The following is a 23835-nucleotide window of genomic DNA, read 5'->3' as shown; positions in this document are numbered from 1 at the left end:
AAACCCAGCAGACCTATTTTGGGGGGGTTGACTATGAAGAGAGCATGATTAGTCCTTATGTAGATGCTTGTAGTGTGGATTTCTAAAGGTAGGTGTCAGGTGTCAGATTGGATTGCTTGGGGAAAGGGTGGAGGGAAGGAGACATCCAGTGAGTCGTAAGACTGACTCCTGCCTATGTGAAAGAAGTGTCCGTGTGCTGTTCCCTGGGGCCTAGGGGGGCCGTTTGGTCCCAAGATTCCACTAGTGGAAACATCACCAGCTGCAGCTCCATGTGCATGTGGACCTCTTCTGCTAATCACAGTGCAGGAGGTCATGAGTGGAGGTGGAGTAGGAGAGAGTAGAAGGCAGTGCTGTAGTAGAGGAGCAGGATGTGGCATTAAGCTGAATGAGCTTTCAACAGTGGTACTGATGTGAGCCTCTGAGCTCACTCCTTTTAGGAAATGTCGGAAGTGTGTGCTGATGTCCCAGCAGCACTGATGGGCATCTTTATGTTGTAGGTCTCTCTTGCACAGCCCCTCCAAAAAATCTAGCTCTGCAGCTCCATGTCAGACACAGCTATGCCTTCACCTCACAGATGGGGATTTTCTTCCCCTAGTTAGCAGGGGAAATAGTGTGAGTTGGAGGGAGAAGGGAAGCAGATGTCACCTGCATGATGATTTAGCTCTTCACACAAGAGCTGAGCCCAAAAAGCTTTATTTAAGTAGCTAAGAGGTGATATGAAAAAAGCCCTAATTTTCACCACTTTGGGCTAAAATGACTGCATTTTGTGTTGCCTTCTTCCATCCACTGTGCCCTACATCGCCCTAATCAGAGATACAACTAAGAGCATAAACAGAGATAGACACTGGTGGATGAATGAGAGGAGAAGACTACAGTGGAAGGAGAGAGTAGCTGAAGGCCATTTACCAGAGCTGTGCTTGTGCTGTTGGTGAGCCTAAAACGTAGTTACACGGCAGTTGAGAAGCTTCTTGCAATTGCTATCTGCTGAGGGTGACAGGAAATGTCCAATGCTGGAGAGAAACAGTGGCAAGGAAAAAACACTAATTTCCCTTAGAATAGTAGCACAATCTCTGAAAACAGGGATAACCCTAGATCAAGAGTAGTTTCCTAAAGTGTAGCTCCTGGGTCCTTTGTGTCACTGCAAAGTAAGGTTTGGTTGTTCAGTGTGGTTTCCAGTTATAATCTGCAGCTCCTCTCCGGCAATCTTGGCCACAGTTTTGATGAATGTATGGTAACAGTGAGCACACAAAAAGCATCGTTCCTGACAGATGGCAAGACAGATACATCAAGAATGATGTAGACGTAATCTGCCAGGAGGCAGGGAAATGAATGAAATGCTCTTTTCCAGCCCATTTTTTCTATGATTCAAGGTCCAAATACTGTTAGCAATTTTCTGGATGAAATAAAGAGATTAAACACCTGCACTACTGAACAAGGTTAACTGTAGGCTTGAAACGGTGCCTGCAGAAGAAAGGATGTTAATATGCCCCATTATGGTCACTGTCCCTCTCCTTAGGCCTTTCTTTTATGAGAGAAAGAAGGAAAGTGAAAAAGAGTTTGCAGACACTGGCACTGGCAGGAAGTTCAGCACGTTAGTTGCCGTCCTGATTTGAGATGGTGAAGTGTTTGAGGCAAACTCTACCTGTGTCATTTAAAAAAAAAAAAAAAAAAAAACACAAAACACAGAAAGAAGTCTGTTAACCAATGCCAAAATCTTACAGAAATACAGGAACTGCTGGGCTAACCAATGAGAGAACAAAGGAAAGGAGATATTGTAGTTAAATCTTGTTTAAACGTATTTTTGTTACCTTCATTCTTACATGGGAGAGCTCTTTGAAGGCCTTATGTGTGCAGTGTTTGAAAAACTGAGCAGTGTTGCATCAAGTTTGGCCTGTGTCGGTTGGAAGAGAGCTAAAATCTGAAAAGTCCGTATTAAAAATAGTAAACAAACACAATGCGGATCATTACTTTTAAAACTTTTTTTTCCTTGGAGTCTGTGTGACCCAGATGTTGCAGAAGTGGAGTGATACAGGAAATTACATTAACCAGAAGCTCTCTAGGAAAATAGGAAAGCAAAACTGAAAAGCTGGTTTTGATAATCTGGACCCGAAATGAAAAAAAATGCACCAAAAAGAAAAAAAGATACAAAGGAAAGTCAGTTGAATAGTTGGTCTCTTCTGGGTGGAACAAGTCAGGGTGCAAACTGGCTCTGTTTCAGGAGGCATAGCGCAGGGGAGGAGCCTGGAGGAGCTTGTCCCCTGTACGAATTTGGCCTTTTCTTTTTGTTGGGTCAGTTTTGCTTCTCTTTCTGGTTTATAGAAATAGCAAGGGTTTTATCTTTAAAAATCGTGCCCCGCCAGCAAGAGAGAAACTCACAGAGGGTTTCTGTTGGAGTGCAGGAAGGGAATGGCATACGGAAAGAAATTCATTTCTTGATAGAAGAACTTGGTTCCTGCTGCATGTATGTAAGAGCTGTAGGGAGCATTCCTATGATCCTGGACTGTCTTTTTTGTTATTAGAGCAATTCCTGGGATGGCTTTGGCTCCAGCCAGGCAGCATCCTCCCAGCATGGACCAGGGACTCTTCCCAGAAGCAATTTTCTGTGGCTGTGCTGTTTGGAAAACCAATATATATCTTAGTAAGGAACTGTGGGGTCCCTACGCAGCTATACTTCACTATCTCTTTAAGCTATCATCACACTGCTGGGTATAAATGCATCTGCTTATAGATCAAGCTGTGAGATCTATGTCTTGTTCACTGGAGATCAGGATATCAGTGGTGGGACTTACCTGATTTTTGTAGGACTTACTGATTTTGGACGCTTTGAGATAGATGTATTTGTCCTGGCTAGTAGAGAGAAATAGGGATTCCAGGACATATTTCACCTAAGTTATGTTAGATGTCGTCTTTATGATGGGATGATTAATGCCCTACAAGTACTTTTATCCCTATACAGAATATGAAGGGATCTGCGGTGGTAGCTTATACATGTGCTGCAAATGTCTGTGCACCCTTTATTTCTTCTCTGGCAGTGAGGCCATGACTTCCTTTTTTTTTCTTTTTTTTTTTCTTTTTATATATATATATATATCTACCAATGCACAGTTGTTGTGTCCCACTCCCAAATCTGTATTGCTGCTGCCACCCTTATGCTGGCACCAGCTTCTGCACAGCCACGGAGTATATTGGATCAGGGAATGGATCCAGCAGCAAACTGGCTTGTCAGGTAAAGAAAAGAAAGAAGATTTGAACCAAATCTGTTCCCTGATGCTATATGCTGCCCAACACCTGGCACAGCACTGGGGGAGATTGGGAACCTTCAGTCTGAGATGACTAGAAAGCTGAACGGTGTCTTTTGACATAGCCTGCAGTTAGGTCAACTTAAAGCATTTAAGTGGCAGCCTAATGATAGTGAAGTATAGATTCCTTGTTTTTAAGGCTGAACTAACATGTTATCTGCATAAAATGGTTGTAAATCCTTTCTTGGAGTCTGTGGATATATTCAATGGATTTCCTTGCAGCCTGTTTTCTGTGATTCCCCTGGTAGGATGAATACCAGCCTTGCACAGCTGTAAATCTGTTGACCTGCATTAACTACATGGTAGCTGAATCACTTACGTGAGCTGAGAAGAGGCCTGACCAGAGGCTTCTGTCTTGTCTTACACACAACAGATGCTACAGGAGGAAACCACGTGAACTTAGCAGGGTCCAAACAGCTGCGTTTGTAGGCTATATGTAGGAGACAAGAGACAGCTACTGATACACACAGCTTGATCTAAACACAGCATCATGAGATGATCCACAGTCATTTGAAGGGGAGTCTTCCATTCCCATACTCCCCACAGACTCTGGAAAAGTCTGCAAGCCTCATTTCCACGTGCCTGGCTCTGCTCTGGCTCCAAGCCGCAGGGAATGGTTTGCATACAAAGCATCTCCTGCCTTTCAAAATCGAGTTTGCCCGTGCAGCTTCGGGAAAGGCTTTAGCTGCGTGGAGCCTCATACCACACTGACCCTATCAGAGACAGCTGGTTCCTGCTTTTCTTCACCCTCTCCCTCCTCTGCCTTCACAAGACTGGCTGCAAATGCTGCAGCTGGAGGCGGAGACAGGGGAAGTTAAAGAGCTATGCAAATTTCCCTCCCTTTCCTGCTCCTGCCCTGATCCATGCCATGGTAAAAGGAAAGTGTGAGAGAGGCTGGATGTTACCCAAAGTGATTCTGAACTTCCTCCTTTGCAGACAGGCTCTTTTGGTCTCTGCTGAAGTTGCAGGCAGTAGAGGCACCTAAAATGAAGGTCAATCGAGGGAACTATTTGCATGCCCATTCCCTGCTACGTGGCCTCCTGGATGCTGGGAGTCAGGGAGGGGAGATAGGGACCTGAGCCATCGCTGTCAGTGCTTGGTGTTGCTCATGAGGAGCAAGCTTTCTTGAAGCCTGGAGGAAGGCCTTGAGATGTGTCAAGTTATGCTCATATGCAGGGCCCTACCATCTGCATAAAAAGATATCTGCATGATCAAGGCTTGCATTTTTGGCTGGAAGATAGCTTTGGGGAGGTGAGGCTCCTTCAGCTGCAACCCCTGGTTCTACTCTCTCTTGGTGATGCTGATCCTTAGGTTATGAATTCATTTTGCACGTGCAGTTTTGTCTCCAAAGGGGGATGGGGAGAAAGCTGAAGATATTCCTTCCGACCTCTAGAAAATGAGAGTTGATGACAGTACAGTAAAAAAAAAAAAAAAAAAAAAAAAGGATCTCAAATTCACAAATATTTCCACTCCCATCTGAGTAGGCCTCGTTTCAGTTGTCATCTTTACTGCATCATGCATACATCTACTTTGGTTTGGCAAAACACACCACCACAAATCCCACTGAAGGCAGCTGTCTCAAACACGGTTCCTCTGCTGACTAGGAGCCAGAACTCTTTTCTTCCTCTCTCCTTAACCACAATTGATTAAGGATATTAAGGAGCTTATTACTTACTAATATCATCCGGAAAGGATTTCCATATGTTACATTGCTCTCTGGAGTGTGAGAAGCTGCCTTGTGCCAGCAAAGCAGGGTGCAGTATTGCTGAACCCCGATTAAGCTGTGCTAGGAGGTTTATTGGAGGAGAGTTTGCAGGTGGCTCTTTATAGAAAGATGCACTTCATCCTTAATTTTCATATACTTTATAGTATCCTTTCCACTGGGAAATTAAGCAGACGCTCTCCGTATCCATTGCAGCTGTTTCTAATGCTCAGTTAAACTGCTGCTATTACAGTGAGCATTGATGGAGCTGAATTGTGTTGTTCCTTAATTGTTTATGGCTGTGGATTTGAGCCAAGTAGCAGTCTTGTAGTGGCAAATGTTGAGGATGTGTCCTGGAAAACAGATGTTTGGGTCAAAGCCAACATGGTTTCAGGAAAGACAGGGAGAGAGAAGCAGGAAGCCTGTTATCTGTCTGATTTATTGGACAGGATGAAGAAATTCACCCCAAGGCAGAATGCTGCCATGAGGCTGGTACAACACTAAACTGTGATTTTAGGCACCTTTTTCAAGGCTAATGTGGGCAGCTGTTGGTTTGCTAGTGCTAGCACTAGGTGCACCAAACTTGTGCACTTTGGAGATGGGTGGAAAATGCTTTCCCATTTGCTAGTGGCTGCAGAACTTGTCCCATAATAGACTGGCTTATGTGAAGGTACCAACATACTTTTCTTCCATGATGAAAGTCTTTTAGATCTAATACGATGCAGTAGATTTACTTATTTTTCTTAAGTTATAGTGGATTGGGGAATTTGATCAAAAGCAGATCTCTATAGTGGAGACGCCCCATGTGAACAAGTCATTCCCAGTCAGTCCCCTTTGCTGTCAGAGGAGCGAAACGGGTGCTGCTAAGGATTTTGTCACATGCCAATGGAAGGGTCTAAAACAGGTACTGCTCATGTATTGGTAGTGCCAGTTTCTCTCTTTTCCTCAAGCAGGAGTCCAGGTAACTGCTTTGTATGGAGTAACTGACACTGACATCTAGGATTAAGCGAGATCTGTCCCACACAAGGTTTCATGAGATGTGAATATACAGAGCGAAAATGAAGTAATGCACGGGGATGGTGGGTCTCCAGCTTTGTTTTTCTTGGTCTTTGCCATTGTTTCTTAGTCTAAGTCACTGTTTAGGGAACTGATCCACAAATCTGAACAGATACCTTGTAGAACATCCAACTGGTGGTTTTGGAGCAGTGACATTTGTATTTAGCAGGACAGACTAGTTCCATAATTTTACTATTACACTGATTTAATGGAAATGAACAAGTGATGAATTTTAGACTCAAAATTTTTAGTTTTCATTCTGTTTCTTTAGTACTTATAAAACTAGAGTGTTTTATTCACAGAGATTCATCAAAAAATATTTGGTTTCCTGTAGTAATGTTTACATCTTCAGAGGCCCAACATACTGACTAGTAATTCTGGCCTGATTTTTTTTTAAGGTAGGGTTTTATTAGTCCTGGCAAGGGAGTGCTTACAGCCCTCCTTGCACCTCCTGGTGGTGCTGGTGGAAGAATAGGTCCTGAAAACCAAGGCTGTGGGAACTCAGGACTTGAAAGAGATAGATTACATAGTCTTCTCTTAACCATCAAACACTAGAAGTACTAGTGAAGTATGGCAGTAGGCAGAGAGAGGACATCTCCTTTCACACAAATGGCATGTGTGGAAGGCTGCAGTTGCTCTGACTGCTGGCCTTAGACCTCAACTCCTGTTAGCTTCCCACCTGATAGTGCATGCACAAACATAACATATAACTGCTTGGATTCCCCTCCTGCTGCCAGAAATCCTTTGATTTTTTTTTTCTTTCTGCTTTCAGACTAAATAGGCTTCTTACTTTGTGAAACAAAGGAACCATCCAAAAAAATAAGTCAAACAAAGGGGTAAAATGATTTGTTCCTGTTGGAGAGATTTTCTTACCTAATTTGATTGGATTTCTCCCAGTTCTCTTACCTAATTTGATTGGTCAGGGGCCATTTGTAATCTGTTTGCTGTACTGATATGCTATGCCACAAATGCTTCTATTTACACTACTACCTATGCTTGAATATCTAAACACAAATGGCTTTCTAGAGCAAGTTCATCAGGGACTTGGCTAATGGATCTAAAATGCCATTCAGGGGGTTGCCATCCTCGCCCTGAAGAGAACACAGTTATGCTGATCTCCTGCATGCTGCCCCATATGATGCTTTGCCTTTCCCACTGCCTTCTGTAAAACTGAGCAAATGCTGATACTTAGGAAGATGTGTTTTCCCAACTGAGGGCCATACCATACCCAGCGGTCTTTGGCCAGTCTTCAGAAGAGCCTTGTAGCCACTGGTTGCTTGTGCATTCATGGGAAGACACATGGCTCACAGTGTTTCTCTTCCTCTCCTACATGGTTACCCTAGGACCTAATAGTTTTCCTCTCTTCTCAAAAACTGTATCCGAAAGGGTTTATGAGTCCCTAATGCAGACTCAGCCTGGTTGTTGGGGACTCATGAGCTCCAAGGGGAAGGAGAGTTTTCCTGTGCTGTCCATTATGTGGATTGGCATTATGTAGGGTAACAGATTTAGGGGAACTTCCTGGGTAGCCCCCCTCCCACACATGCACTTCATTGGAGAATGTCTGCCCCTCACTGCATGGGCCACCCATTTGCAAAAAGTGTCACGCTGTGAGTACTCAGCACTTGTGAAAATTCCAAAATAGTTTGTTCCAGTTTGTGTGTCAGTCCCAGTGCTAACTACAGCTCCTTGTCTTCGTTTTCTAAACCAGGAAGAAGGAGAATATCTCAACATAGCCAAGAGACAAACAAAACAACAGCTCACTGAGACCTGGCCATGCACGACCAAAGGCTTGTTCTGGCTTTTACAGTTGTCCAGGACTTTTGTACCGAGGGCTGATGGAAACTCACCACTGCACGCTGCTGGGTAAGAGAAGAGACACTCTAGCAAAGGGCTACAGTTTGGTTTCTCAGGTTTTCCTCTGTCTTTGATTCTCCTCTCTCTTGTCTCCTTGAACAGAGGGTCTGAGTTTTAAAGTCAGCCCAGCCACAGGAGCAGTTACCCTGATTCTTTCAGCTGAGAAAGGTCTTTCCATGTTGTCGACAAGTGTGATGAAAACAGCCCCTCTAGTCAAAGACTGAACTTGTCTATCAGGAAAATACTGTCTGCAGGTAAGACAATACTATTCCCAGCAGTGAATCAGGATCTTCTTATGTGTGCGGCTAGACAAGATGTCCTTGGGGTAGAGAACCTGAGTGCAAAAAGGAGAAGAGAGGGCTGCATTCCCCCCCCCCCATTCTATTGTTATATCTCTTGGATGGAACAATATATTTGGCAGGTAATGGCTAGTGATGGGGCTCGTGCTGTTTAACTTTGGTGGTCCAAGAGTTACATATCTACAGCTAGGTTCAAAGTGCCTCTTGCCTCCCATTGACTAGAAGGTGTGACAGGAATGACTAGCTCATATGTTGATATCAAAAGTTGGGTGGTAAAACCCAGCCTGTGGGCCCAGATGGCACAGTGATGGGCACCAGCAACAGCAGCTAGTAATTGCTGGCTTCACTAAATCTTCTCACTGGAAACTCTGAAAGAGCCTACAGAGAAGACCAGTCTAAAGCCTTTCTTGTGTTTCCTGGCACTGTACTTTTATGTGTTTCTCTTTTCGGCTGCTTAAAATTATATTGAGATCCCTTTTCTTTTTGCCCTTCCCGCTATATGGTCTGGATCATATGAGCTGAATTTTCTCTTTATAGCTTCAGTTATGAATACAAGTCAGCACCCAGTGAGCTGAATGCCTGAGATCATTTCCACGCAATGTATAAATAGTACTCAGTTATTTCACAGTTTCATGTTCAACTTGCAGGCTTCCAAGAGGCTTGTATTCCCGAAACCCTTTCTATTCTCATAGCATTCGGCTTCTTGAATATATGACTTAACGTAAATTACAGCAGAAGTTGTCCCAGTCCAGAAAGTCCTGATTTGGCTTCACTGTTCTGTTGCAGTTTGACAACTGGTGTCGAGTTACTAATACTCAAAGCTGTTGCAGGTCTTTCCAGCCTTGCGTTGAGTTCAGGTACACAGTTAAGCTGACAGCTGAAGTTACACTGCCTTACCTACGTTAAACCATGTTTGGTCAGTCCGTCATCTCACTAGACAGCGGAGGAAGTGTGAGAGTCTCCAGCTGGATGGATAACTAACGTCTGGTTGATTCCTGTCCGGTGGAGATAAGAGGCTGGTTAAAACCACGGGAATTTTTAGACTCTTCTCAAATATCGCTCGTCTTTTGTTTGACACAGGACTTATCATGTCTCCCTTTCTTCGTATTGGTTTATCCAACTATGACAGTGGCTCTTACCTGCCGTCCCAGGGGGAGGTGATTAACCCTTACTGTGCTGTGATGGTTAAAGAAGCAGTAGAATCAGGTAAGTGGAGAGGTGTTAAATATGCATGTAGCGTGGCTTTTATTAGACATGTGTGCACCTTACTGTGTCGCTGCTGGAGTGTAAGAAGCATGTGGTAAGCATCTTTATAAGGGTTTTTGAAATGCTCTTAATGTTGAAATACAGTGCAAGGTTAGGTCCAGCATGGTCTGAAAGGCAATCTGACTTTAAAATGATGCCTAATAAAGTCTCTGTCTTTACTTTGAGGTTGTTATTAACTAAATTACAGGTCCTAGTATATGACCCAGCAGGAAGAGCTGAGCTGTATTTGCTTTCACTGCTATTCGAATGGTTGCTGGTTTGTCAGTGGGGCACCAGATGGATAAAATCTGGGTATCCTAGAAGTTGCTGGGAGGGCTGCCTTTGTTTGTCACATTTTTTGAGGAACTGTCAGGTTTAGCAACTTCCACCATTAAAAAATAGCTCTCAAACAGTCTCTCAAATGGTCTTTGCAGAGAGAGTTAATTTCTCTATGTAATTGCTGTACTGTGTAAAATGTTCAAAGGCAAAACTTTCTACTAAGCTGTTGTTCTGTGTCCAGATATATGGATTGTTGCACACTTTTCCCGATTGAACAGCTCTGATGAGTCCACACTGGGAAAGCATTTCTTATTTTTCTGATGCATACAATACTCCTGATGAGAGTTTAAACAGTTCTTCAGTTCTGCTCTTCAAGAATCATGAAGATCAAACCCTTCAATGCTAAGAAATTCCTCATGTTGGCTGTTATTTATCTTAAATCTTTGACAAATTACAAACTTTACTGCTGTGATTCTTTTAAAATGTAAAACAACTCAGAAATCCCTTTTTATGCCTTTAGAAACCCCAAGGCTCTAGCCTCCAGAGAATGTTAAAGTAGCTGAAGAAAAGAAATTTTACCATTGTAAAGTTATTCAGTGGTTCATTACTAAAAAAAAGTGACCATTTATCCCATTAAAATGTTGGTTTTGCTTATATTACCCTTTAAATCATTTTAGAAGATGTGGTGGCTGATAAATTCATAAGGAAAAAAACCTGCTGCATCACAAGTTATCCCTAATATCTCATTTTTACTAAAAATATGCCCTTTTTGGTTCTGTGCAGGCCTTGACTGTTTGTTTTAATGAGGCCTTTGAAAGAGCCGTAACTCAAACTGAAGTCTCTGTCAGTTCAAAAGTGAATAAAATCAATCTGAGCAGAACAGGCCTTATTTGTCTTACATGGAGCTAGAAACATTTTCTGGCATCTAAGAAACAAAAATGTACTAACTAAGGCATATAATTTTTGCTCTGCTGTGAGCTTTTTCTAATAAAAAAAACCCTATCAATGTGAAATGAAAAAATATGCTTGGAGGAACTTTTTTCCATCAGTGAGGATCAAATATAGGAAAAAATGATGTCCCTCCATTAAAAGATTTCTTCTGTTGAGGTGGGATTGCACTCATCTAGCAACTGCTCTGCGCACACTGGGGCAAGTCAGGGTAATTCCTCTCTCAGCCTGATCTTTGGTCCTCATCATGTCAGCTTTTTCATGTCAGCAGATAATGGCAGGAACCTCTGAGATGATTGATTCATCCCACTGTTCTCTGATCCCTTTCTCAGAATAACATGACTCACCCTTGGGTGATGTTGGTCTTTGCTGCTGATGGAGGGTGTCTAAATGTCTAGATGCCTAACTCTGCCCTATGGGGACTAAATCAAGATGAAGCCACGATGAGATTTATCTCCTCTAATTTTGATCTAATGCAAGAATATCAGTATCTGAGAAAGTTAAGTACCGTTCCTTTATAGCCCAGAGGAAAAAACAGGGATTTCCATGGTAGATGTTTTCCATTCTCACCTTAAGGAAAACATCTAGAATGAGTCTGATGAATCACACCCTAGAAAAACCTGGTGCTTTCCATTGACTCTGAGGGCAGTTTAGACAGTTGGCTTAGACAGTTGAACTTCAGTGAAATGAGCCCAACTCTCAATACCAGAAATGTTCTTGGCAAGACCATCTTGAAGAGCTGTCACACTCAGATGGGCACAGAGAACCAAAAGACAATGAGGGACTCAGTACGAAGGTTGGTTTTGAATATTTGAAATGTCTACATTCCTGATTCCCAAATACAATTTTAGCCATGTCCTCAGAAAATTCTGGTGTTGGTAGTCACAGTTCACCTTTCTTCAGAGCACTGTGTCATCCACAGAGGAGTTAGTATTGCGGAGCCCTGTGAATAAAGTGGGCCTTTAAAGGAGAGATGAGTAAGAACAAGGAGTGAAGAAGAAATGTGGGAAGGAGAAAAGGAACTATTGTGTCTGGAGGACAAAGAGCAACACTGGCAGAGCAAGGAAAGTAAGAGGAGTAATGAATGATAAGAGATAGCACGTAAAATGAAACAATCTTTGTGCTTATATCTTTTGAGATTGGCAACAGAGAAAGGACTTTTGGATTCTTACTTCTTTGAGCTGGCATATTTCTAGCTTGTGATCTTTTGGTCATAGTTTACTCTCCAATTCCCTGGTTTCATGCAGCAGTTGCTGTTCACTGGTGATGAAACTCAAAGCGTTCTTATACTGTTGCCCTGATAGACAAATTTTGGCTAAAGTGGCATACCTAAGGAGGAGAGTGAATCAACTGCAAAAGTGGTAGAAGATGCAAGCAATCCTGACTGCCAGCCTTGTGCTCTGATATGGTGTCATCAGGATTTCTTAAGGGCAAAAAATTGCTATATAATAGTGATCATGGACTGCAGACAGGACGAATCTGATTCTCGTCCCAAACCACGATAGATCCAATCCCAAATCCCTGCAGTCTCTGTCGAATTCACTTGATCTTTAATTCTATTCTCTATGCTGGAATCGTTTCGGTAGATGCCTCTGTTCCAGATTTTTCAGTGTTCTGGTATGGATCAGAAATACCATGTGCGGTATTAGCAATAATGAGGGGCTTTTCTGGTGAAAGGAGGCGTGGTAGATGGTTAATATGTTGGTTTCCAGAAGAAGGAGTTGAGTCTGAGGAGTTCATGCCAAGGGCTGCATCATCTTTGGGCTCGGGGGTATTATGACAAGGGCACCTTCATGAATTTCAGGAGCTCAGGCTTGGGTGGCCTTCCCCCCCACCACCACCTGTTCTCTTTGTAAAAGGGATCTTAGTATTTTATGATTATGATTTTTTTTTAAAAAAAAAGGCAGTTAGAAATGTTAACAGCAGTTTTTTACTGATGACAAACCATTCCAGAGATCACAGGCACTTCTGAGATATGAAAAAATCTGCCCTTTAAAAACTGCTTCTGTCTCCGTGATCCACCTGTCCTCGTGCCATTTTACCACCTGTCTTGGTGGCAGATCCTCCTCCATGTCTGAACTCAGCAGGCCTCCAAGAGAGGAACTTCCAGCAACAGTGGAAGCTGCTCCTCAGGAAAGACAAATTCTGTTTTATCTTTCAGGAGTCCAGGGTTAAATAAATCCTTGGCAGAACCCCATAGATGTCAGAGCGGATACACCAGGAATGAGTGTCTGATGCCATATATTGGCCAGCTCATTCACATTCAAGGGCTTCTTTATTTAATCCGTGTATTTTGGATTATAATGCAAACCAAAGCATTTGCTTTGCAAGTGATGTGTTTCACATCTTTAGTGTTTCAGTGGTGTAGCAAAGGAGTAACAGTTCTTTACTCATTTTGCTGCTTTTGTTGGAAGAGTGGGTTGAATGTATATTTACAAGCTTGAGCCTTGATCCAAGCCTGCCTCTACAGACTTGCGGAGCTGTCGTTGTTGCTAGTGAAGCTCTGCTAAAGGTGATGGGAATGAATTAAGCCTGTGGACACTGGCCTCAGTATGTCATTGCCTAAATCTGCATATGTGAAAAGTTAAAGTGAAAGGAGAGGGCTTCTGGTCACTCTCACTTAATTGGTAGAAATGGGTGCATCTTAGATTCACGTGCTCTCTAAACTTTGGAGAAGCTGAATTTGAACCTAGGATTTACTGCACAACCTTTGGTCAGACTAGGCAGGATGACGGTGAGAAGTACCTTTAAGGGAATGACCTCCACTTGGTTTTGCAATGCAAGGCCATTGCTAATGATCAGAGAGTACTGCAACTGAAATCAAGGTTATATGATCAAATCAAGTGCTAAACTGTTTCATGAGAACCAAGTGCTGGATTGTGGAGTGAAATTTTAGCAAGTCAGTGTTGGACCAATGATCCTGCATACTTCTCCTCAGGAAGTTACTTTCTTAACCTAAATTTGTCCAGTGAGTATAGTTGATGGCAGTGACCATGGCAATCATTTCTCCTGTAGTGGGAAACCAGTGTATAGGTTGGTGAGGGGAGATTTTTGTTACAGTCCCACAGCCCTAATATTTGTTCTCACATTTCTTGAGATGACTTACACAATTAAGAATTACTGAGGTTTTTGTTTGTTTATTTTTCCTTTTCTCCCCCCCTCAAATAATTTTGATCATCCTTGTTGACCAATTTTAATCCATCCTTGGAGTGTATTAAAAGCCTCAAAAATCACTGAGTTCCTATGTGTTTTGCGTAAATCAAAGATAAGTAGAGAAAATAGACTGGAACTAGTCCTGCTATAGAGGGAAGGGCAGACACAGATTTTCTTCAGCAGTGAGCACCTGTTGCATTCCAGACCATCTGCTGCATGTGCTTTCCCAGCCAGGTGGGACAAGGGAAAGGCTGGGATTACTGGAAATAGAAGCAGGGTCTTTAGCAAGCAGGATTCAAAGTTCATAAGGTCGGATGTTCATACAACTGATTTCTGTTCTCTTATTTCACTAGCTTTGACACGCGATGGGTTGAAAAGTTACAGAGGGTAATTGTGAAATAGAATTTACCTTAAGTAAGTGTCTAAGCCTTTTGCAGAGTATAAAACTGACTGTATGAAATAAAGCAAGCTGGTTGAGACTCTTCCATTTGACAGGTCAAAATAAAGAGATGACCCTTTGCCAGCTAGTGGTAGGCCTTAAAGATAGGTTTCACTGTTTTAAGATGTGTTTGCTGTGAAGGAAGAATAATGAATACATGTGGAAGAGGTGCAGAAAAGATTTGCTAGGTCAGCAGCTCTATGTTGCTGTGGATATGCTTAGAAGACTACAGCTAACTTCACACATCAACTTCCCTGAATTAGCTGAGTCTTAGCAACTGACTGGATGTGTACTCCAGCTGAACCTAGTCACAAAGTGCATCCAGCTTTATGGGGAATTGAAGCAACCGATTTTATTTTACATTGCTTTGGGACAGACGATACATGTAGCTGGTTGTCTGTGATGGGATTTATCTGATTTGATGTGGGTATCTATGGGGTAGGTGTCTATGTCTGAGATCTACTCAACAGAGTTAATGGAGCCAAGGATGAAAATTTTCTTATTTTATAGTGGGTGTCTTTAGTTGCTGAAATGAATTCAATCTTTACTCTATTGTTTTATGTTAACTGAAACTCTGCTTGTTATAAATGGAGCCAATGTTCGTATAGCTCAGATATGAATATCTGCATCATAGCCACCTATTGTTAGGTGAGGTGAATCCCATCAGTGGTTTCATTTAGTGCAGAAGCTTCCTAAGACACTCCAGCATGATCCATTACATGGCTCACCTGAGATACCCACCTTAAAATGGGTAAATGACCCAGATCTATCTCAGGGACTGTAGAGTAGGAGCCTTAATGCAGGTGAGAACCAAGTCCAATACAACCTACTTCTTATTGACAGAAAATGGCCAGGTGTATGTGCAGAAGAAGCCCACTATGTACCCACCTTGGAACAGCACTTTTGATGCCCACATCAACAACGGCAGGGTCATGCACATTGTCGTCAAGGACAAAAGTGCCGAAATGGTTTCAGAGACAACAGTGGAACTCAAGGTTCTGGCTGAGAGGTGCAAAAAGAGCAATGGGAAGACAGAGATATGGGTAAGTGTTCCTATCTCCTTTTGAGGTGTATGACTGCTGCAGGGTGGAGGAATGCCCTTGTACCATTCACCAGGCTGACCAGTGAATAGTGATATTTTTGAGTATGACTTGAAGGAAAGACATATGTGAATATCAGAAAAAAACAGCACAGCAGATTTATATTACCTGCTGCTGTTATACTGAAACACATTTCCTCTATCAGCAGGGATTCTGGTTCATGCAACCATGCCCATGTATTAATCTTTGCTTAGGAGACCCACTGGAGACAAATGGTAAAATGAGTGGCTAAATGTGAATTATTTTATGTGCTCTGTGGAAACAGCTTTACACATTTAATCTTTCTAATATAAACTAACTGATTCACAGCTGCCTAGCTTCAGCCAGAGTTATGCCAGAAGAACTTCTTTAAAATCACTGGAGTTACAATGGAGTGTATTTGAACTAATGCAGTCCTGATAAGGATGCTAAATGTTAAATTGTATTCTCTGATAGTCCAAGCAAGAAAGTTGTTGGTAATAGGCTTTTAACATGTAGTATTCAGTAGCTATGGCCTGAATCGCAATAGAATGACATGACATGTAGAGAGAAACTGATTTTCTGGAGTGTTTTGTTTTGTTTTCCTATCAGTTCTCAAGCTAAACTGCTTGGATTAAACAGAGAGTAGAAATGTCAAAACAGCTCTAGGACAATTAAAGACCTATGGGCAAGACTTAATAAAGACCTGCATATTTAATGCGTAACTTGGAAGGAATCCAAGTACCTAGGGCTGATTTTGAAAATACTGTTCAGCATCAGCCCAACTCCAGAGTCACCTGCTTCAAAGCTGCAGGAGGCAGTAGCCCAGTGAGGAGAAGAGGGAGCATGCAAGTGGTGGTCCTGCTTGCTTGCAGCAGGAGTAATAGACCCAAGATCAACTTTCTAAAATCCTACCCACGTCTGTGTTTTAGTTGCGTTTGTCTGTGCTCTATCACGCTTCTCTGAGAGTTTAATTAGAAGTGATCTAGCCCCCTCTCTACGGTTGCTCTCACCTCGCCCTGCTCCCCCGGAGGGTATGAGCAAAATTAGCATTCATTGGCATTGTCAGCTCCCACTGGGATATGGAGGTGGCTTGAGCCACCTGAAGTGATTGTTGCTGTTTTGAATGATTGTTTAACACTTGCACTGGTCTTTTGTTGTTGTTTTTTCCCTTATCTCAACCAGCTAGAACTGAAACCTCAAGGGAGAATGCTGATGAATGCGAGATACTTCCTGGAAATAAGTGGCAAGTGATTTTGTTTCCTAACTGATAGATGTGATTTCTGGTTATGTGGAGCAGATACAATGTCTTCAAGAGAATGTGTAGCACAGAAAGAAGTGCTTATATTATTACTGATTTATTCATGGAAATCATCATAATGGTTTGAAATGAACACTCTAGGAAAAGCAGTTTTTATTATGTGGCAGGGAGGAAGGTTGACTATTCCTCTGTGATTTGCAAGGTGTATTTTTTGGCAGTTTTAGCACTAAAAAGATGGATTTTTTTCATTGCACTAAGACAGGACAGAGACATAGGAAGCCAGCTCCTTCTGAAAACATTGTACACGTACATATATGTTTGTAATGTGTACCAAGGTGTACATTGTAGTGTAGGCATAAAGGTGGGATACCATGCATGGAAGAAAACATCTAAGTATATGTGTAAGTTGGACATTTAAATCAAGGGCAATCTAGGCGAAACAGTAAAAGAACCTAGAGAGTGACTCATGTGATCAAGTGCAGGTGTCTGCTGCCTGGTGAGCTGAGTCATTTGCTAGGCTCCATTGACTGCCCTGAGCAGACCTCCAGGGACTTAGCAGCAGCTTAGTCACCCTGCATGAGACAGCTGCTTTTACGTGTCCTCACTGGGAACTGAATCCCACCAGCAGAGTTTAGTGTCCATGCAAAATGTATTTCCCTTCGTCAAAGGAAAGGGGTTGCAATTCGAATGCTCTCTTGTGCTCCTCTGTCTTTGATGACCAGCTTCCCGTGGTCTTCAACAGACATGGAATGGAGCTGTAGGAGAGGGTACAGAAAGGCCTTCTAGGTGCTAAAACACAAAATTACCGAAAGCAACTAATAGCGTGTCCTTACTGGTATTATCCTCATCAGTTCCCACCTTTAATAGATTGTTGCTGCCTCTTTGTATTCTTTAAGACACACGAGAGGCTAATGCATAGAAAATGCTGTGTCTCTGTCACAGTGATAGGACCAGCATCAGATCACGCAGGAGGCCACTTGCCACAGAATACCTACACCACTTGATTTCATACTTTCATGCATGAATAGATCAAGACAGAGATAATGTGTGAGATGTTATGTGCACAACTAGAAATGAGCGTATTTGTAAATGCAGGTGTGTATATGCGTTAGTAGCCGGAGTTGTTTTGTTTTCTGTCATGGAAAGTTTAAAAAGTGAACTGTGAATAATGTCATAAATACAGCAAATGGTAAAGCGATTGTTGACACAGAAGGATGGAAGATAACAAGAAAAAGAGTCTCCCAGAAGTATATATTTATATGTGTGTGTACTCACACACATGTGCACACACATATTAAAGATTCAGATTAAATTCACATACATACATGTAAGTGTGTGTGTATATATATATATATATATAATGTGTATTTGCATGTAAATTATTTTTATGCAGTTCCATCTTTTTTTTTTAGGGCATAGTTCTTCTGTGGTACAGAAAGTTAGAATTTTGTATTTAACTGCAAATCATCTATCATCAGGAAATTTCTGGTCTATTACATATATATATATTATATATATGAATATTCAAGGTAGCTCAAGTCAAGTTTTGACCAAGTCCTGAGGTCATTTTAGTGTCCCTGTAAGAACAGGTGATAAATCAAGTCTGAACAAGCCTTGCGTGGGTTTCAGAAAGTATATTCATTGAAAATACTTGTACGTATTTTGGCCACTGCATTTTCTTAAGGTGCTTGATTAGAACAGGGTACCCTAACAAACCTTCTGTTTCCTTTCCCCCCCAGATGCTAAGGACATCATTGACTGTGAGACTGAAGGCTTTTTCTCCTTGCACCAGCGGAGAGGAGCCATCAAACAGGCCAAAATCCATAATGTCAAGTGTCATGAGTTCACTGCCACCTTCTTTCCGCAGCCCACCTTCTGCTCTGTCTGTCATGAGTTTGTGTGGTAAATGAAAATGGCTCTATGTGTTTTTCCCCTTTACCTCTAAGAACCAGCTCTGCTTTTTCAGTGATAGTTTGTGTCTCTGCTGTTAGTAAAAGCAGCAGGGCTGGACCCTTGGCACATTACGTGTAGGAGTAATTGCATCACTTCAAGGATGTGTTGCAATTTCACAGTTGTAATTCCAACTCTGAAAATTCTGTGAATTTTTATTTTCTTTTTTGTATACGTTTGTCTTTGGCCAAATGCGCAGGCAGTTCTGACCTGCACAGTTTGCCATTTTGCTATTGCAAAACTTAAAATGTGAATATGTGCTGAAAATGCAATGAAAACAACAGTGAATCACTCCAACAGTTACACTGAATGAAGATATTTGGATTTGACAAGTACTTTAAAAAACGATGAACAAGCAAGAATGTTTTATTCCATGTTTCTTTAATAAATGCTACTCTCTTTTTTTATGTGGAGACTTTCAGAAAATTCAAAATTAACCATTTCTGTATTTAATTTCAGGGGTCTGAATAAACAAGGCTATCAGTGCAGGCGTAAGACTTTTTTGTTGTTGCTGTTCCTATCCTTATTTTTTTGGTCTTTTCTTAAAGAATTATTTTTATTAACATTGTGACACATTTGTTCTTTCAGAATGTAATGCTGCCATTCATAAGAAGTGCATTGATAAAGTAATAGCCAAGTGTACAGGATCTGCAATCAATAGCAGAGAAACAATGGTATGTATTAATACTTGGTTACTTTTAAAACACTTGAGTGCTATTCAGGTCTCTCCTACACTGATGTGGATCTGATGCAGTGAAGGGCAGCAGTGCTAAAAGTTGTGTGATCAGATCTGCATCCTTTTTTTTTTACGTTCTCAGTAGCTTCATTACCTCCTGCTTGTGATTTACTCGTCGAATTGGCAATTTCTGAATCATAGAATCAGTAAGGTTGGAAGGGACCTCTGGAGATCATCTAGTCCAACCTCCCTGCTCAGCAGGGTCACCTAGAATCGAGACTGACATTTTTCTAATGTATACGATATCGCTCAGAGGGAAGTCATGGACGTGAGGTGGAGAATTGCTGGAGGAAATTCTTTACTATCCAGTGTTAGGCAGGGCGTCACACTGAATTTTCAGAGCAATACTTTAAAATCCCACCTTCTGTTACCTGAAGTCTGGAAACAATCAGTGGGAGGTCTAGCACCTCTGCTATCATTTATTTTATTTTTCTCATATCAGTTTATAACAAATCTTCTTTTTCAGTGGGCAAAAGTGAAATTTAAACTCTTGGTATGACTATTGCCTTTTTCTTAATTACATCCCATAACTTCTCTTTGTTCCCAGTCACACCGTGGCTCTTACTCATCTTTTACAGTCTTTAGAGATGACATTCGTCTCACCTGACTTCAGATATCTCCAGTGTAAACATATCCAGCCTTATCATCATCTTTGACTCCCTATATGCTGAAGGAAGAGAAATAGGCGCTTCCAGGAAGTGATTCATGACAGTGAAAGTAGACATTAATTTCAGGATGAGATGAATCATTCTTTAGAAGTACCCATGTTTTTCTTTTAAGCATTAAGGGAGTCTGGGTCAGTAGCTGAGATACAGATATCTACATCTGATCAAATAAATAAAACCCAGAGATCAGATTGTCTAGTTTCCACTGAATTGCACAGATATTTTGTAGCAAAGTTTCTCTGTGTATACCTGAATGTTATAGGTAGTTTCTTCTTGATGGTCGAACCCAATAACAAAGGTGAAATACTGGCTTAGACACCCCATCTTCTGGGTTACAAGTTTGGGTGCTGTTGGCTTTTCAGGCAGTGCTCAGGTGGAGAGGAGTGAATCACCAGCTCACCCCTTTCTCTTGCAGTTCCACAAGGAGCGGTTCAAAATTGACATGCCTCACCGCTTTAAAGTCTACAACTACAAGAGCCCCACTTTCTGCGAGCACTGTGGCACACTCCTCTGGGGCCTTGCACGGCAAGGCTTAAAGTGTGATGGTAAGTCCCTGGTGTACGAAGCATGGGCTGTGAGTGGAAGCAGGCTGTCGTCTTTAGAGGGTTGCAATCGGACTAGCCAAATCCCATTTATCACAATTCTGCGCGAAGCCCCACATAAGACGGCATCATGGGGTGCTGAAGGAGAGGTCAAGAGGACTGTCCTTCAAGGGACATTGTGGGGTTGTAGAAGTGTATGTGGCCCATGAGTCTTGAAGAGTCACTTCCAGAAAGGCAAAGGAACATCTCAGTGCTCACCTCTCTCTCCTGTCTTCTAAAATCTCTCTTATTATCAGCCTTCTTACTCCGTTTCTGCTAACAGACAGGCTCAATGCACATCATTGTCTTCATGATCTTCCACCTAAGGGGAGATCCTCTTCTCTGACTACGTTTGTCTCTGAGCTGATTGATTGCAGAGCTTCAGTAGCCTGTAGTTGCAAAGGCTGACAGATGTGGAAATACAGTCTTTGCCAGCAGCAGATACAGGAAAAAGAAATCACCTGTGTAGAGCAATTAAAAAGCAACCTGAGTGCAGTCTAATGAGACATAAAAGTTGTCTGTGCTTTGTGCAGTTTACATGGTTGGTCTTCACTCTTGGCCAAAACCAGTACATGTTTCTGCCTGACCTGATGTCAAACTCTTTACAGCACAGCTGTCCACTGTTGTCCTAATGCCTCTGTTCTTTCTTTCAGCATGCAGCATGAATGTCCATCACAAGTGCCAAACAAAAGTAGCAAATCTTTGTGGAGTTAACCAGAAACTAATGGCTGAAGCCCTGGCAATGATTGAGAGTACGCAACAGGTAACTGCATCAAGCTGTGAGTGACCTGGACAAAGAAAGATCAAGAGTTCAGTGTTTGTTCCAGTGCAAGAACTGAGGTATTGATTGGAGCACAGCAGGTAGCAAGTTCAAAACAAAGAAGAGGCAATTGGTCCTTCATTGAACATGTAGTTGAACTCATCTCAGCACATTGTGGAGGCTAAAAGTTTATATGGGTTCAAGTGACAACTTCAGATGTTCATTGAGGAAAAGTCCATTCAAGGCTCCTAATAGAAAAACACTGCTATTGAATCGGGAAGTCCCTGAGCCACATATCTCTAAAGAATGGGAGAATATTCTGAGGAACTGGCCTTACAGGCCTGTGTTGTTCTTGTATCTTCACTAGGTGTCTGCTTGACCCCTGTCACAGACTGGATGTGACCTACATGGGCTCTCACTCTGATTCAGTATGGTTGTTCTTATTCTATATTCATAGCTTAAATTGTGTAACAAGGTGTTAACTAGAATGAGAGGAACTAAGTTTTAGCCCTTGTGCTGTCACTAGCTTCCTTGGTGGTTGTTACTTAGAAGTTTCTCCTGTGGCTCTCTGATCTACTTGCAGTTAAACTTCCCGTAGCCGTGACTCTTATGTAGCAGAGACCTGGACCTTGAGGACAGGATCTAAGTACTACTCTCATATAAATGACACTTTACAAACAGCAAAATGAGTTATAAAGAAGGAAAAATAGCCTGTCAAAGCCCAAAACCATAAAAGAATTTGAAGATTCCTGTTCAAAATTGTGATTGTTAGGATGCCTCTCAACTCTTAAATAACCTTAAAGGCGCACAATATCTGGAGGTGCCCAGTCTACTATTTTAAGTTCCTTAGGTAGCCAAAGGCAACATCTTCATCCACACAGTAGATCTATCTTCTATCTCTACCTTTCTGAGGGAGTATCTACCAGGTTTAGCTTTGCATATGTCTCATCTTAATAGGTATTGCTGCCAGAACTCCGAAGAGGAGTTTTTCCTACACCTTGCTTCCTTTTTTTTTTTTTTTTTTCTTTTTTTTTTTTTTTTTACAAGTTGCTGGCTTTATACAGCTCCTTGCACTGCATAATGGTTCCTCATTATGGGTCACTGTTGTGAGGTGATGAGGGCGAACACAAGATATTTTAACTCAAATACTCTTTTAACCTACAGCAGTTTAGGCCTTGGAGACCTTTTGAGCTGTGGGTGAAGTCTTTGTGTTTGGTAGCCTTTAGTAGATTTCCCCTCCATGTTTTTGTCTTATCATGCTTAAAACCAGATAAACTTTTACCCTCCACAACATCCTGGGACAAGGAGTTCCTCAGAGTCACATCCAGACAGTGTACAGGGGTGAGACTGCAGCATGTTCCAACCTCTAGTATTCTTCCAGGTTTCACTTCCAAGGCAACTAGTAGGAAGGAAGATGTTAATTAAAATGCACTTTGTGCGGATAACCACTCCTAAAATTAACAGAAGTTTGCTGACATCACCATGTGACTCATAAGAAGCCTCTATGCCTAAAGACTGAAGGTTCATCTGGGGTTACAAACCCTTGAACAGAGACGGTCCTCTCATAAGTGAAGATTTCTAGATCTGGGCCTGTGTGATGGTCACACTCTTTGTGGGCCAACAGACACAGAAGAGGCAGCAGCATCTATAAGCATGTTTGGCTCAAAAGTCATTCATTGTTTTCTGTAATCCAGGCTCGCTGTCAGCGTGACACTGAACAGATCTCCAGGGATGGACCTCTTGAAATTGGCTTCCCTGTTCTTGTGAAGGAGGTAACACAGCTTCAGGCAGTGCCAGCATCTACAACAGGAAAAAAAGGTAGTTTTTCCTAGTGGTACGGGACTGCAGGCTTTGTTAAATTTTTGTTTTAGGTAGTTAGGTGAAGGCAAGAAGAGTGGGGACCTTATCAGCCAATGAATCTTTTATGCATCTTTCCAGTCTAGAGCAAGACATACCCCTTCTTTTCCTAGAATGACTGCAACTCTTTCCAGCCACGTTGTTTGGGCATGGCAGATAGCCCAGGTCTCAGCCCAGTTCTTTCCTTCTCCATAGGCCTGTACTCTGCCATCCCATCCAGATGCCAGCCACCACTCATGCAACTAATAATGTCTTACCCTAAAATCTCTTTCTGATCCAGTCCCTCAGCACACCTAGTACCTCTACTGACAATAGTATACTTATTTCTCTCCTGGGATTCACAGGCTGTAACTCCTGGTAACTTTAAGGAAAAATCAAGCTCGAAATGGGAGATTGGGAGTCTTTTTGATCACCACTGTCTCAGTTCTCTTTTTTTTCAGATTGTTGGGGGTGGGGTTCACACCACTGCTCAGTGCTAATTGCAGTGCTAGTGGTTTCAGCAATTAGTGTCTCTAAAGCTATAGACTCTTTTCTTCATTAGAGATACAAGCCCATCATGAAATTCTTAATTTTTTTATAATCAGAATTAGTTATCTGCATTAATAGGTTTCTGAAGATGTAGTTTCTGTACTTCTACATACATTTTCTGTTGGCAGTCCTCTGCTATCCATTTATGTCCTTGTCCAATAAGTT

At 42.0% G+C, this 23835-nt stretch overlaps 1 protein-coding gene across 2 annotated transcripts in view; it reads left to right on the top strand.

Annotated features, from left to right (window-relative positions):
• Positions 1–9298: 9298 nt before the first annotated feature.
• The window catches only part of PRKCQ (protein kinase C theta), a 47973-nt gene continuing 33436 nt past the window's right edge, over positions 9299–23835 (top strand). For both annotated transcript variants that reach the window (XM_062594995.1, XM_062594906.1), the window contains exons 1-9: positions 9299–9416; positions 15118–15317; positions 16518–16578; positions 18333–18495; positions 19003–19034; positions 19132–19217; positions 20360–20489; positions 21179–21288; positions 22980–23103. In XM_062594995.1, coding sequence (XP_062450979.1) covers positions 9299–9416; positions 15118–15317; positions 16518–16578; positions 18333–18495; positions 19003–19034; positions 19132–19217; positions 20360–20489; positions 21179–21288; positions 22980–23103 — 1024 coding nt within the window. The remainder of the gene's footprint in view (positions 9417–15117; positions 15318–16517; positions 16579–18332; positions 18496–19002; positions 19035–19131; positions 19218–20359; positions 20490–21178; positions 21289–22979; positions 23104–23835) is intronic.

This window comes from Rhea pennata, chromosome 1 (assembly GCF_028389875.1).
Source record: "Rhea pennata isolate bPtePen1 chromosome 1, bPtePen1.pri, whole genome shotgun sequence".
Lineage (NCBI taxonomy): Eukaryota > Metazoa > Chordata > Aves > Rheiformes > Rheidae > Rhea > Rhea pennata.
Note: the sequence above shows the minus strand (reverse complement) of the source record. Positions and strands in the feature narration are given on the sequence as shown.